This window comes from Cavia porcellus, unplaced genomic scaffold (assembly GCF_034190915.1).
Source record: "Cavia porcellus strain 051 isolate PalLab524CR breed Dunkin Hartley unplaced genomic scaffold, mCavPor4.1 scaffold_9, whole genome shotgun sequence".
NCBI lineage: Eukaryota > Metazoa > Chordata > Mammalia > Rodentia > Caviidae > Cavia > Cavia porcellus.
In genome coordinates, this window is record NW_026947492.1 from 63,588,017 (window position 1) to 63,602,414 (window position 14,398).

Here is a 14,398-nt window from a genome sequence, read left to right on the forward strand (position 1 = left end):
CTGGCATCATAGCAAGGCTTTATCTAAAATTAAAAAAAGTTTTTTAAAAGAATCAGGTGTAGTGGGATGGATTGAGGTGAAGAATCAGTATGGCATGGTCTGGATCACAGGTTTATATGAGTGGTGATGAGTGAGTGGGATTGTGTGCAAAGGGCTTGAGAAGTCTATAGTTTTCTCTAGGACCATGTGAGGTAGAGTGACATGGCAGTTCTTTAAAGAAAGGAACACCAAGTAGAGTTTGTAGAACGTTTGAGAGATAGAACTGTTGTTTGAAGATTTTAGCTAGTAGAAACTATCAGTATCCTTCACAATGAAGAGTGGGAAGCACTGACTTAAGGGAACTGTCTTTTAAAATATGGTTTTCATTCCTTCTTAATAAAGTGCACCATTTTTATTTTGCTATTTTGCCTTTTCTTCCCTGGGCACTAGATTTTAAAAGTAATGATACCTGCATATATATATTTTCCCTCTCCTCTCCCTCCCCATCCATCTCCTCCTTTCCTCCCTTTGTTTCCTCTTTTCCTTTCCTTTCTTTGTTGCCAGATCACTCTGCATAGTATCTGTAGTTCAGGGTGGAGGAGAAGTGGCAAAAGTAGACATCCAAGTCTTATTTCTGATTTTACAGGGAAAACATTCACTCTTTCACTATTAGATATGATATTGGCTATGAGTATTTTATAGAAGCTTTTTATCAGGTTAAGGAAGTTCCTTTCACTTCCTAGTTTGCTGAGATCTCTTCCTAGGAGTGAATGCTGGATTTATCAAATGAATTTTCTTCATTTACTGAGATGAATGCATAGTTTTTCTGTTCAGTTTATTAATATGGTGAATCAAACTCTTTTTTTCCTCTGTCTTCTGTCTTTTGTCTTTTCTCTTTTCTCTCTTTCTTTTTCCCCAGGATGGCCTTAAACTTGTGCTCCTCCTCAGCTTCCTGAGTAGTGCATCTTCAATTTATCAGTCTATTTTCAAGAGACAGTATACCTTGTCACATATAGTATAAAAACCTTATAATGGTGTATTTCCTCTTCCTTCTTCTCTCTCAACCTTAGTTTCCAGTTTCTGTATCATGTCTGGAAATTTTTTCAAGACCATGTACTGGGCAGTTCTGTGACTTCTTGCAGTTGTTTCCTATTTCTTATCCCTACAGTCTTATGAGATTTCTGATTACCATTATTTTATTGGTGACAAAAATGGGTCAGACAAAGGTGTAGTAAAAACTGCTATGATCTTATATTTAGTAATTGACAGATCCCAGACTCAGTCCAAGGTACGTGGTGTCAAAGCCCACTCTCCTAACTGCTGTGCTATATTTGACTAGCTGACCAAATGGCTGACCAAAGGCTGACCAAGTGACCAGCTAATTGACTATAGCTGTGTGAAAGAGACACAAAAAGATACTGGCAACCTTTCTTCCAGACAGGGTTCTCTTGGGATGTGAGTTTGAAACCACAAAAGTAGGTAAAGGCTTCATCTGGAGGTGCCACAGGTCCATTATAGGAAAGAGATACTGACTCAGGAGCTCTTTTCTTATTGTTTAGTCTCTCCTTGGCAGGGGAAAAGATTGTCCAAGGCCCAGTGTCTGCTGTGGCACATCCCTGAGGTGTCACTATAGCCAAGTGTTAGGGAGTAACACTTATTCTTCCTTCTGCTGGCATGCCCTTGCCCAAGTGTCCATGTGGCTCACACTTTAATCTTCTATTCACATATAACCTCATCACAGGGACTTTCCTTTCCCTAGAAGCACAATTCCGACAGATAGCTATCGCTAGGTTGTCAGGTACATGGAGGTAGAGATCTTTTGATCACTGCTCTGTTCCTCATGCTTGACATGGAATAGTAAAAGAAGAAAAATGTTTGATGGATGACAGGATCAGTATTTTACAGAAGAGGAATTGAAGTTTATAGTGGTTAAATGATTTGCTTAAGCTGGTCCATGGAAGATAGGTTAAAAATCAAAGTTTCCTATCTTCGATTTCAGAGCTTTTACTATAATACAATAAAAATCATGTGTTCTAAAGCCCCCAGAGATTCAACATTATTTAACAAATCTTTATTTCATTCTTTGATTTTTATGTATGTTTTACAACATACCTAATGTTAGTATGTGAATCAAATTTACAAGCAGATATAGATATATTGATAATGTATGCTCAGAGTTTTATTTATATATTTTAAATTTATTTGTATTCATTTTTGAGGCAGGGTCTTGTTAGGTCACCTGTTTGTTGCCCAGACTGCTTGAACTTGCCATCACCCTGCCTCAGCCTCCCAGAGGTCTGGGATTACAGCTGTGAGCCACTGTACTTGGTAGTTATGTTTTTAAAACCTAGATTATATCATTAATAAGAGTAGAGACTGCGTGGTTAGTTGCTTTGTGCATTTCTCTGTCGCAAACTCCAGATGGCCTTCTCTGATTTTGTGTAGCATTGTTCAACATTTTGTCCAGAACTGTAGTTTTTGATCAGTCTGTGGGCCACATGAATAGGTGTGAGGGAGCCTTATGAATTTGGGATACTGCCACTTGCTTGCTTTTCCTCCTGATTTGGATATATGAATCATCAGGTGTCTATCTTCTCCCATCAGGAGTAGCAGTAGCTGTTTTTTTTTTTTTTTTTTTTTTGTACCAGGGATCGAACTCACATCTTTGCATTTATTAGGCAAACGCTTGAGCCACTGAACTAAATCCCTAGCCCACATAAGTTCTTCTTGTCTCTGTTATGTTCTGTGTATAACCTTTCATTGACAGCAGGCTTTCTAAACTTGCGTTTGCCTCTTCACTTCAGCTCAGGGATTCTTTCCCATTTTGTCTTATGGAATGAGAAGGCAGAATGAAACTTTTAGGTACTTAGGCACCAAAGGACCTGATATCTCAGCTGGACTGTTGAGTGAGATCATGTTGGTACTTAGCACCTGTCTGAGATACAGATGTTATTCAGAATACAGCTAATTATGACTTATTTTGTTCAAATTGCAATGACTGCATGGATGATAATATGCTGCCAAGACCTACCTAGATAGGACTGCTGCTTAGGTAGCAGAATGATATTCAGAGCTAAAAACAAATGAAAAACTGCCTTGAGGTTTGACCTGACATGGTGAAACCATTATCTCTTTCCCTGAACTTGGCTATGTAAGAGCTGATTATCTAGAATCCATCCTTATTTGGAGTATAAGGAGCCTCTTAGAGACCCTCTGCCTCAATGCAGTGCTTTGAGCAGTGGTTCTCAGCGGGGGGTAATTTTACCTGCTAAGGAATATTCAGCGGCATCTGGAGGCATTCTTTATTGTTCTGACTAGCAGTATGCTACTGGCATCTAGTGGGCATATGCTAGGGTGTTGTTAAAAACTCTGCTATAATGCATGGAATAGTCACACAGCAACGATTACCTCATTCCGAGTGTCATTGGTATATAAACCAAGAACCCAGGGTTGAGAGTGACTCCTGCCTGTCTCTACTGCTTTGAAAGTTGCTGATTGAAGAGTTATTACATGCCGAGAATCTGTGCCCAAGCTTGTATGAAGATATCCTCCCATTAGACAAAAGGCCCTTGAAGTACCATTGGCCTCAGGCCTTTCTAGCAATGAGAAAATGGCTTTCTTTCCACTCTGTGTGCCATGCAGACAGGCCCCTTTGTGTTGGATGATGCCAAGCTCCCTTGGCATCAGTGGCAGGAGTGTGTTGTGCTCTGTACTTTACAGGCTAGCACTTGTCTGTCTGCATTATATGTGTGTATGTCACTGTCTTATGCCTGCCTTTTCTTTCTTTCTTTCTTGCTTGCTTGCTTGCTTGCTTGCTTTCTTTCTTTCTTTCTTTCTTTCTTTCTTTCTTTCTTTCTTTCTTTCTTTCTTTCTGTCTTTCTTTCTGGTACTGGGGATTGATCTCACTATCTCGTGCTTGCCAGACAGGGGCTTATGCCACTAAGCTAAATCCCTGGCCCCATGCCTTCATTTCTTGACACCCCAGACCATCATTAATGATCACATTTGTTACGCGTTAGGGTAGATTTTTCATTTTGAGGAAAAAGAGCAAGTATATTTTACTTTCCTCAACACTTCTTTAACCCTAACTCTGTCATCCTTTTTCCCCCAAACCTATGATTTGAATGCATCTTTTTGAAATTAACTTCTCTTTTCCTTCCAGTATTTTCTAGTCTAGGAGCTAGAAATTTAACCCAGCAGTGACTATTCACTGTTTGCCTAAACCTCTAGTCTCTTGTATTCTGTGATGTACTCTTTAAGCCCAGCATAGATGCTCCCATGTCTTTACAGGACATATCTACCTCCAAACCACTCAGCAACAGCTCATGAGGGCAGTGAGACTGGAGCATTTTTGCCTTTAACTTTGTTTCATTTGGTATGTCATCCTGGCCGTCTGCTTTGCCTTAGGTACTGAGCTGTGATTGAAGTAGGAAAATGAAAGGACAGGTTCCAATTCTTAAACTTCTGTATGAAACAAGGTGTGAAATTACCTATAAGAGGAATAGTTGTTTTTGACTAGCATTTTAGAAATTATATATCCATAGGAGATGGATACATATAAATCTCTCTTTTTTTTTTTTTGGTGGTACTATGGGTTGAACCTAGGGTTTCATACTGAACTATATTTGTAGTCCTTTTTTGAGATAAGGAATAGCTGTTTCCCAAACTGGATTTGGATTTGTGCACTTTCTCCCTCAGCCTCCCAAGTAGCTAGGATTATAAGAGTGTACACTTTGCTCAACCTCTCTGCATATTTTTTGGCGGGGTGGGGTACTGGGGATCAAACTCATGGCTTGCGTTTACCAAGCAGGCACTTACGCTGCTGAGCTAAACTTTTGGACCCTTCTCTGAGTATTTGTAAGGGTAGTTTTGTTGTTTGGAGGTCCCATATTCACAACATTTCTGCAACTCCTCATTTAGAGTAGTTACTCTTTGAGTAAATTCTTATTGATGCCAACATACATGAAGTTTTTATTTTAGAAACAGTAATTGGCAAATAAGAATAGGATATAGTTAATACAGTTACTGTTTCCTGACTATTAAAGGGAAACTAGATACCATTCTGATAATAGGCAGTTTTTGGTGAAGATATAGATCCTAAGAGCTGAGCTGTATCTCTGGCTGTTGAACATCCTTTTATTTGCTTGTCGACTATTTCTTGTAGCTTCTTCTTTGACATGCCCTATTTTGACATACACTATTCTCATTTTTTTTTTTTTACTTTAAACAATATTTTATTGCTCTACCTCACTTAGACATGAATTTGACACAAAATTGTTCTGTAGAAAGCAAGCTAGAAATCTAAGTGGCAAGGGAAAAAGAAAGAAAGAAAGAAAGAAAGAGAAAAAGAAAAGAAGGAAGGAAGGAAGAAAAGAAAGGTGAGGAAAGGAAAGGAAAGGAAAAGACAAACTGCTTTGAATAAGTTTGAAATTTCATTATATTGAAGAACAATTTGAGGACAATGTATCAACAAATATTTATGATATATTAACCAATTTATATTTTAAAAATATTTTTCAGTGATACTTTCTCTCTTTTTTTACAGTTTTGGATACTGTTTGATTTTTTCTATGTATTTTACATAATTCAGTCTGAGGCAAATTAAAATTATATCTTTTATTTTAAAAATTGTTTTAAAGTCACATTTTTGATAGTGCTTATTATATGTTAGATTTAATTTTGTTATGTATAGTGCCTCAGCTTTTATGTAAACAGCTCATCACTTTAAAGTCTTTTGCTCATTCTTTTAAAAAAGGTTAAAAATAAAAAGATTAAACATTTTAAAATCAATGTTACTGAGATATAACTTACATACAAGAAGACACACATATTTTAAATCTTAGTCTGATGAGTTTTGATGTATGTTATCATTTGTGTAACTATCACCACATTCAAGCTACAGAATATTTTCATTACCCCTAAATATTGCTTTGTACTCCTTCCTAGTCCTGGCTCCAGCCAATCAGTAATCTGCTTTCTGTTGCTATAGATTAGTCTTTTTAGGGTTTCATATAATAGATGCTGTCATGACTTGTGTCAGTGTTATAAATTGTATCTAGATGTCCCCCCAAAACCTCATGTGGTCATAGGTGCAGCTTTTCAGAGGTACTGGATCTAGAGTGTGTGATGCTGGGATTAAGAGACTGTGACTACTACATTGGTGCACTAAGCACTTTGGCACAATTCTGGGTATGGATAGTGGGAAGGCCCAACCTGAGTGTGAGTGCTACCTACTTTAAGGGCATGTAGCCTAGATATAGTATAAGGGGTAGAAAGAGGGATGCTGTTGTCTTTTGCTGTTGCTGCATATCTTGTGCTGCCTCCTGCCTGCTCTGTGATGCCCTTCTGCTGTGCCAACCTGCCGTGGGGCCAGCCAATTATGGGCTGAAAGCTCTATAAATTAGGAACCAAAATAAACCTTTTGTCCTTTAACTTGAGGTTGTTGGGTACAACAAGAAAAGTAACTAAGACAGATTCACGTATTGTGTGCTTCTTTCCTATTTAGGATATCGTAAGTAAAAGAGATGGTAAACACACAAATGTATGTTATAAATGTTTAAGGTCAACATCACCATAACAGTAAGTGCAAGCAGTGTTTGTCAGTTTTTGAATAATGGTTTTACTTGTCTCTTTTCATAGTGTACAACTGGACTGTGGATGAGGTGGTACAGTGGCTGATTACATATGTGGAGCTGCCACAGTATGAGGAGACCTTCCGGAAGCTGCAGCTCAGTGGCCATGCCATGCCAAGGTCAGGAGTGGGCTAGGTTTTTCTCATTTGAGGGTATAAGGAATGGGTAGGGTGGATCTGCCTTTACGTTGCTGTGGGCAGTTAAGTGAGGCTTCATCGTTGTGATGACAGAATCTTTAGACAGGTCTTCTCACAGACATTCTACTCAAACTTTATATACACTGTCTTGTTTAATTCTTACATTAATTCTGTAAGGTAGGTATTGGATATAGGATGATGAAACTGGTTAAGTAACTTTTCCAAGGTTACAAACATGGCTAGTTAGAGGCAAAAATGCAATTTGAATTTAGATTCGTGGTAGATATAGATTCAAAGTCTGTTTTCTTTTTTTCCTTCAGTGGCTGTTCTTTTGTCACTCAGAAGTCTCAGTGTCCTTTTAGCTTCCTCTACATTACTGATATACAATTTATCTGCTCTAACAAAAATGGTACAGAGGTAGGGCTGGCTGCCATTGACTCTCGTTTCTGGAATGACTTCTCCAACAGCTGTTGTTTCTTAACTTTGCCTCTTTTATAGGCACAATATGCTAGGGCTTAGAGTGATAATGGGAGGAATGGAGTACTGCTTGGACTTCTTGTTATATCATACTAGTACCATTTGTCATATAGTCATTAATCCTTCTACTCTTCATTCAATGAAGAGTACCCATTTTGTGCCAAGCACTTGTGCTGGGTGCTGGGCGTAAAGATGGCAACAACCTGCCCTTCCCCTCAAAGGGCTTACTGTTTGGTAAGTGCTAATTGCAATCTGTCACCTTATTCTGTAGGTACATCTGGTTATGAGCATCAAAGAGGAAAGGGGAAGGTTGGATTGCCCACATATTGCAGTCTCGAGCCACAGAGTACCGGGCACTGCTGTCCAGGTCTGCAAGAGCTAGCTGTTCCCTCTTCTGTTTCCTGAAGCCTCTGCTTCACAGCTTTTCCTTATTCTGCAGAGGATAATAATCTTAATGTTGGTACCTCCTTTGTAGAGTACTTTCCTACCTATTATTTCAGTTCTCACAATTCTATGAGGAAGGAATTATTATTTCATCTTTGGGGTGAGCAAATCGAACTACAGAATTTTATAGTTTATTCAACCTGGTAAGTTGCAGAGCTAGAATTTGAATCCAGATCTGCCTGGTTCTAAGTGCTCTGCTTTTTTCACTGCATCTTTATCTTGTGCCCTTTGATTCTAGGTAGGCTTCCTTGCAGTATTCAGTTTAGTTCTATTTGATAAAACCAAACATACCACTTAATGCCATGCTTTCTGCTGGTTCTTGAGAATAAAATAGCAATAGACCTGACTCCTGCCTTGAGAGACTCCATATTTATTTTAAAAGACAGACAAAGGAATAGATGATTGACCATAAAACTCCAGGATGTAAGTTTTTTTTCTTACTACTCTTAAAAGTAGCAATATTGCCTTGTGTATTTCTGGACCATTTCTGTAGAAGGAAAAGCTGCAGTTTGGATTAAAACTGCAAACCATAAGGATAAAGAGGTCTCAGGTTCTGTCTCTCTTAATTCTCCAGTGGCTAGATTAGAGCCAAAACCAGGTCCAGCCAGATTGGGCACAGGAGTAGAAGATGGCAAATTGTAGTACTTCAGTGATAGCAGAAAGCATGGAGTTTTCAGTTCCTAGGGTGGTTCTAGGCCCCTCGCTGGGTAGCATGTATAATGGGAACAATCTAGTAGATTTGTATTCATTCTCCGGCTTTGCCAATTCTGTATGCTTGGTCAAGTTACTTAAGTCTCAGTTTTTTTTTTTTTTTTTTTAATCTACAGAAGGGTGCTAGTAGTAGAATGAATTTCTTAAGGTTGTTGTAAGGACTAAATGACGTGTTATATGTAAAATGTTAGAAAAGTACCAGATAACAGTACATAGTTCCTTAGTAAATACTAGTTGCTGTCTTTTTTCACTTGTTGTTTAGAAGTAGGTGGCTGTCTTATTTACTTTTCTCTCACTGCTGAGAAAAAATACCCAGTGCTCAAAGTTAAAGGGAGGAAAAGTTTATTTAGTTCATAGTTTGTGGAAGTTTCAGTCCATAATTGTCTGGCTCCAAGGCAGTGTGGTACAAGGCAGAGAGGCAACCATTCATAGTGGTGGAAGACAGCAAAATAGACAACTGACCTTAACAGAGTCTGTCTATTCTTTTTATTATTTCTAGTCCACTGGGATTAGGACAATGCCAATCCAATCAGTGGATTGATCCAGCAGTCGTCACTCTTAATCCAAGCATCCTTAATCCTAGCAATGAGCCACAAATCAATCACACATGTTAGATTCAGCCATCTGATGGGAAAAAAGTCCCATCTAAAACTGCATGAGGCTTTGGGGAGCATCTAGACACAAACCGTAACAGTGGCATTCCAGTTCATAGTTGTAAGAAGATTGCTTATCAGTAAATAGTAGAAAATATGGTAATGTTTATTTTGATTAGTCAGATAAAATCCAATTAATGGAGAGCCTTAAAAACTCCTAGGTTTATAGCAAGTATCTGATTTTACCCAAGTTGACAAAGAAGGAAACAGGTCCTTGGAAGGAACCAAACATCTTATGATCAGACAGGGGAGTCACTGGTAGATCTGGAGCCTTTTCTGACCTCCTGATCACAGAGGCTCATTGCGTCTATTGTATGTGTGCTTAATTGCTTGTTACGGCCAGAGCACATAGCTGTTCTTGCTGAGATGCATGCTAAGACAGGAGTGCAAACTGCACACTGTGATATCACAAGCTATCTTATATCCTTTCTTCTATACTTACTGTTTTACAGTCTTCTCCCACGTTACTCTATCCCATACTTTCAAAAAGCAAGTAGAAGCACAGTTCAGTTTTTCCTAAGTCATTTTCTTGTTTACAGACTCTATCTCATTAAAATTATCATTGACAGTGTGGTTGAAGGTCATAAAAAATTACAGTAATTTACTGGAAATAAATTGTGTTGCATTGGCTCAAATACATGCTAACAAGACTAACTCAATTTTTATTATCAGCAAGTTTATATTTAATGACACTGAATTAAGATTAGAATAACTAAAAAGTCCTCAGAATTACTGGGTCATGTGGCATGGTATTTTGACTTAGGCTGGACAGGAAAGCTCATCTATAAGTAGTGGGAAGTGGATACATTATATATAGGATAATCCCAGGAAAGAGAAGCATAACAAGAAATGTATAGTTGGCTGTAGGAATTGTTGTATATGGGCAAACCTTTAAGAGTAAAGTTCTTAGGATATAGGGAGGGAGAGAGTGAACAAATTATTAGTAAATGTTGTATGCCCTTCCATGCTCCTGTTGTGAGCTCCTGTTGTGAGTTCCATACCTTGTTGGTATTGACTCTGTTCCGAAGTGCAGAGGGGCAATCATCAAGAGCAGCAAGTGTTCTGGAAGAGGTGGGAAATCCTACTGAGACACTTCTTGTCTTTGCTGTCAGGAATTGACCCCTACTCTTTGCCTCAACAGGCTAGCTGTAACCAACACCACTATGACAGGGACTGTGTTGAAGATGACAGACCGGAGCCATCGGCAGAAGCTACAGCTGAAGGCTTTGGACACGGTGCTTTTTGGACCACCTCTCTGTGAGTAGCATGTTAAGGTGTAATGGTGTTGGGGCTGGGGATTTAGCTCAGTGGCATAAGTGCCTGCTTTGCAAGCGTGTGGTCGTGAGTTTGATCCCTGGTACCGATTAAAAAAAAAAAAGGCGTAATGGTGTGTTACAGAACCCAAAGCTGTTGGAGTAGCTGGGTCTCCTAGGCATACCTGCAAGGCCACACCTTCACTAGTTCCACTGGCATTGCAATAGTGAAACAGTCTTGTATTTTAGGCCAGCCAGATGTCAACTTCTATTCATTAAATACTTTGAGGAGATACTGTATCTGTGGGGCATGGTGGTGCATTCCTGTAATCTGAGAACTTGGAAGCTGAAGCAGGAAGACAACTGTAAGTTCAAGCCAGCGAAGGCTACATAATGAATTCAAGGCCAGACCAAACTCCATAGGGAGACCCTAACTCAAAAAATAAATTTACTTTGTGCTACAGGAAGACCCAGATAAATCATATACTGTTCTAAGGCTAAAATGATCATTCTATGGCTGAGAATGTAACTCAGTGGTAGAGTGCTTACCCAGTAAGGCTCTGAGTTCACACATTAAAAAAGTGTGTTCTAGACAGATACACAGACAGTGCTTTAAGGTCTTTCTCTACACTTTAAGTGCACAGAAGGCATCCTGTAAAAGAGGTGGTATGTGATCCCTGCCTTTGAGAACAGGCAGAGCTTTATTCCATGGATGTAGCAGAAGAAGCCATTCTAGATGGCAGAAACAACCTGAACAAGAGTACAAAAAAAAAAAGAGGAAGGAAAAGAATAGTATGCTCAGGGATGATCAGGGACAATAAATGGGTGAATGTCATTTATTTCTTACCAATTCTCACCATACCTATGAGGTGTGAAGAAGTTGGTGGCCAAACATCTTTTTGTTCTTGAATGACAAGTGAAGAAAAATGGGATTTTCCTGGAGCAATGGAGACACTCTCAGGCCTAAGAAAGGGGAGTCTCTTCAGCCAGGGGCTAACTGAGAACAGTAAGTAATTTTTAGCCTCTAGAAATGTGCATGGTAGGAATGGACATCTCTGCTATCCTTTTTCTTATTTTAAATGAGCCAAGGGAGAACAGTAGTAGTAAGATTTCTCAGTAAATTAGCTTGACAATATAGGTTCTTATGATCCATTCCCTGCTCTTTGGGACCTGCTGACTTTAGTGGAGGCTGCCAGAACACTGTAGAGACAGGATCTATTCCAGAGAAGAAACCGGAAGGCAGATCAGAAGCAGTATGTTTCCCTGTCCCAGTGTGTGACTTACTATGTGCCTAAGCTAGTCTCTCAGTATAGGTGGGTCTATGCTTTTTGAAAGTATGGGGTAGAGTAACGTGGGAGAAGACTGTTTCCCACCTCCTTTGTTCCTTTTTAGTGGGGTTTTAGGACACATTTACTCATTGATCGTTGACAAATGTTGAGTAAATGGCACAATGAATGACTTCTTTTTAGGAGGCCTGCCCTCTGTACTGATCAATGATCTTGCATTCATTTATTATTAACATTTACTGAGAACCTACTGTGTAACAGTATAAATGGCAATATAAACGGCTCTCCATGAGTTCCATCTAAATGCAGATAGACGTGTCACCAATATAGTCAATAGTCAACAAATTATAGTAAATGTTATAGCTATTGTGTAAGTCTTTGCAGAGATTAGTTGAGGGTACAGAATAGGGAAGGGTTTCCTATTAGAGTTCAATACGCTTTATGGAGAATGTAATCCTTGAGCTGAGACTTGAAAAATGAGAAGTAGCTTTATTAAACTAACCACTAACAACCTGTACCCCACCCCTCTTTTTGTATACCACCCCAAATACTTAATGCCAGAAGAATTATATCCAGCAGTAAAAGCTAGCCCATTTTTGCAAAGGCTCTTCTTTGCCACCCTCCAAGGGGATGCCTTGAGCATCCTGCAAAACTTTTAAGATACATTTTCAGGTGTTGTGTATTTTATGTCAAAGTGGGATTCACCGTCTGAAAGGGCACTTAAGATACTTAAGGTCAAAAGGCAAAGATTCTGGCTGGCAAAATCAGCTACTATGGTTACCAAAATACTGTCTACATGATGCTGGATCCAAGAGATCAGAATCTTCAAGGGAGGCCCTAATGGAGCAGGTTAGACTGATGCTAGGACGTGGGTGGTTTTCTTCTAGGCCCATTTCATATAACCTGTGTGCTGTGCATGATATAAACACAGGAAGATCAGGCAAGAGAAGATTACTTTGCTCCTGAGATAAAGTACAACAGAGAGCTTAAAGCTAAGTACAAAGGTTGGCTGCGGTGGTGCGTACCTATAATCCTAGCACTCGAGAGGTTGAGGCAAGAGGATTACCCACAAGTTCAAGGTCAGCATGGGCTACCTAGTGAGTTCAAGGCCAACCTAAATTGCATAGTGAGACTCTGTCCCCCCCAAAAAAAGCCAAACAAATAAAACTCAGAAAAACAAAAAAGGCTAAGTATGTGTTTTGCACGAGTTGGGATAGCTATAATGACAAAAATAATAGTTTTTTAAAAATGGAAAATAACTAGTGTTGGTGAGGATTGAATAATTTAAGCCATTTATCTTGCTGGTGACAATACAAAATGATTCAGGTACTGTGAAAAAACAGTCTGGTGGTTTGTCAAAGAAAACAAAGTCACCACATAACCCAGAAATTATGCACCTAGATATGTGTAAATATAATTAAAACAAATACTCAAGCAAGTACATATATACACATGTTCATTGCACTAGTCAACAGGTGGAAACAGCTCATATGTCCATTAATGGGTAAAAGGGTAATTTTTGTTATACAGTAAATGTAATGGGATACTATTCAGCCATAAAGTGCAGTGCAGTTCTGATATGTGCTATAATGTAAATAAGCTTGGAAAATATTATGCTAAGTAAACAATAGACACAAATCTGTAATCCCAGCTACTCAGGAGGCTGAGATAGGAGGATCATAAGTTTGAGTTCAGCCTGGGCAACAGAATGAGACCCTGTCTCAAAACAAAACAAGCCATTAAAAAAAGAATCCCTAATAGTATGGGGCGGGTGACAAAAGAACACAGATGACCACATGTTGTATGTTTCCACTTTGTAAAATATGTAGACTAGGTAAATCCGTAAAGATGAAATGCAGAGTTTTGGTTGACAGAAGCTGGAGAAAGGAGGGAGTAAGAAGCTGCTGAACAGGTAAGAAATTTTACTTTGGGGAAAAAAAGAAGAAAATTTTACTTCAGAGGAGTAGAAATGCTTTAGGACTAGATAGAGGTGATGAATGAATAACACTGTGAATGTACTATGTGCCTATGAATTATTTTAAATTTTAATTTTTATTAATATATACTTACTAGTACATAAGGATTACATTCGTCATGTGGAATTGCTATATTTACATGATATATCTTTTCTGTTGTTGTTTTGAGGCAGGGTCTCAGGATATAGTTCAGGCTGACCTTGAACTCACTGTGTAGCACATGCTGGCCTCAAATTTTTTGTGACTCTCCAGCCTCAGTTCCCTAAGTGCTGGGATTACAAGGCGTGCTCCACCAAGCCCTGCAACATGATATGTCTTCATTCTGCCCTCCCTCACTTTAAAATAGCTAATTTTATGTTATGGAATTTTTACTTCAATTATTTGTTTAGATCAAAGCAAAATAGAAAAATAAATTGGACTTAGTCAAAATCAAAAAGTCTTAATTGGGGATGGCGGCATATGGCTGTAATCCCAACACTGAGACGGTAGGATCCTCATGAGTTCAAGGCCAGCCTGGGTTATATAGTAAGTCCAGGCTAGCCTAATCTATATAGCAAAAGTTTGTCTCAAAACCAAAGAGAAAAGAGAAAAGAAAAAAAAAAAAAGGTTTTATGCTTCAAAGGGCGCATCAAGAAAGATAAAAAAGGCTAAGATAGGAGAATTGTCCTGAATTCAAGGCCAGCCTGGGTTACAAAGTCTAGGCTAGGCTGAACTGTAGAGCAAGATCTTGTCCAAAAAAAAAAAAAAAAAAAAAGAAAGAAAGAAAGAAGAAAAGAAAAGTTTTATGCTTGGGACACATCAAGAAAAACAAAAAAGGCTGAGGCAGAAGACTTGCTGTGAGTTTGAGGAT

At 38.8% G+C, this 14,398-nt stretch overlaps 1 protein-coding gene across 6 annotated transcripts in view; it reads left to right on the plus strand.

The window, feature by feature from the left end:
- The window catches only part of Stim1 (stromal interaction molecule 1), a 231,260-nt gene that overhangs the window by 191,672 nt on the left and 25,190 nt on the right, over positions 1 to 14,398 (plus strand). For all 6 annotated transcript variants that reach the window (XM_063256600.1, XM_005000754.4, XM_063256601.1 and 3 more), the window contains exons 4-5: positions 6,619 to 6,730; positions 10,175 to 10,290. In XM_063256600.1, coding sequence (XP_063112670.1) covers positions 6,619 to 6,730; positions 10,175 to 10,290 — 228 coding nt within the window. The remainder of the gene's footprint in view (positions 1 to 6,618; positions 6,731 to 10,174; positions 10,291 to 14,398) is intronic.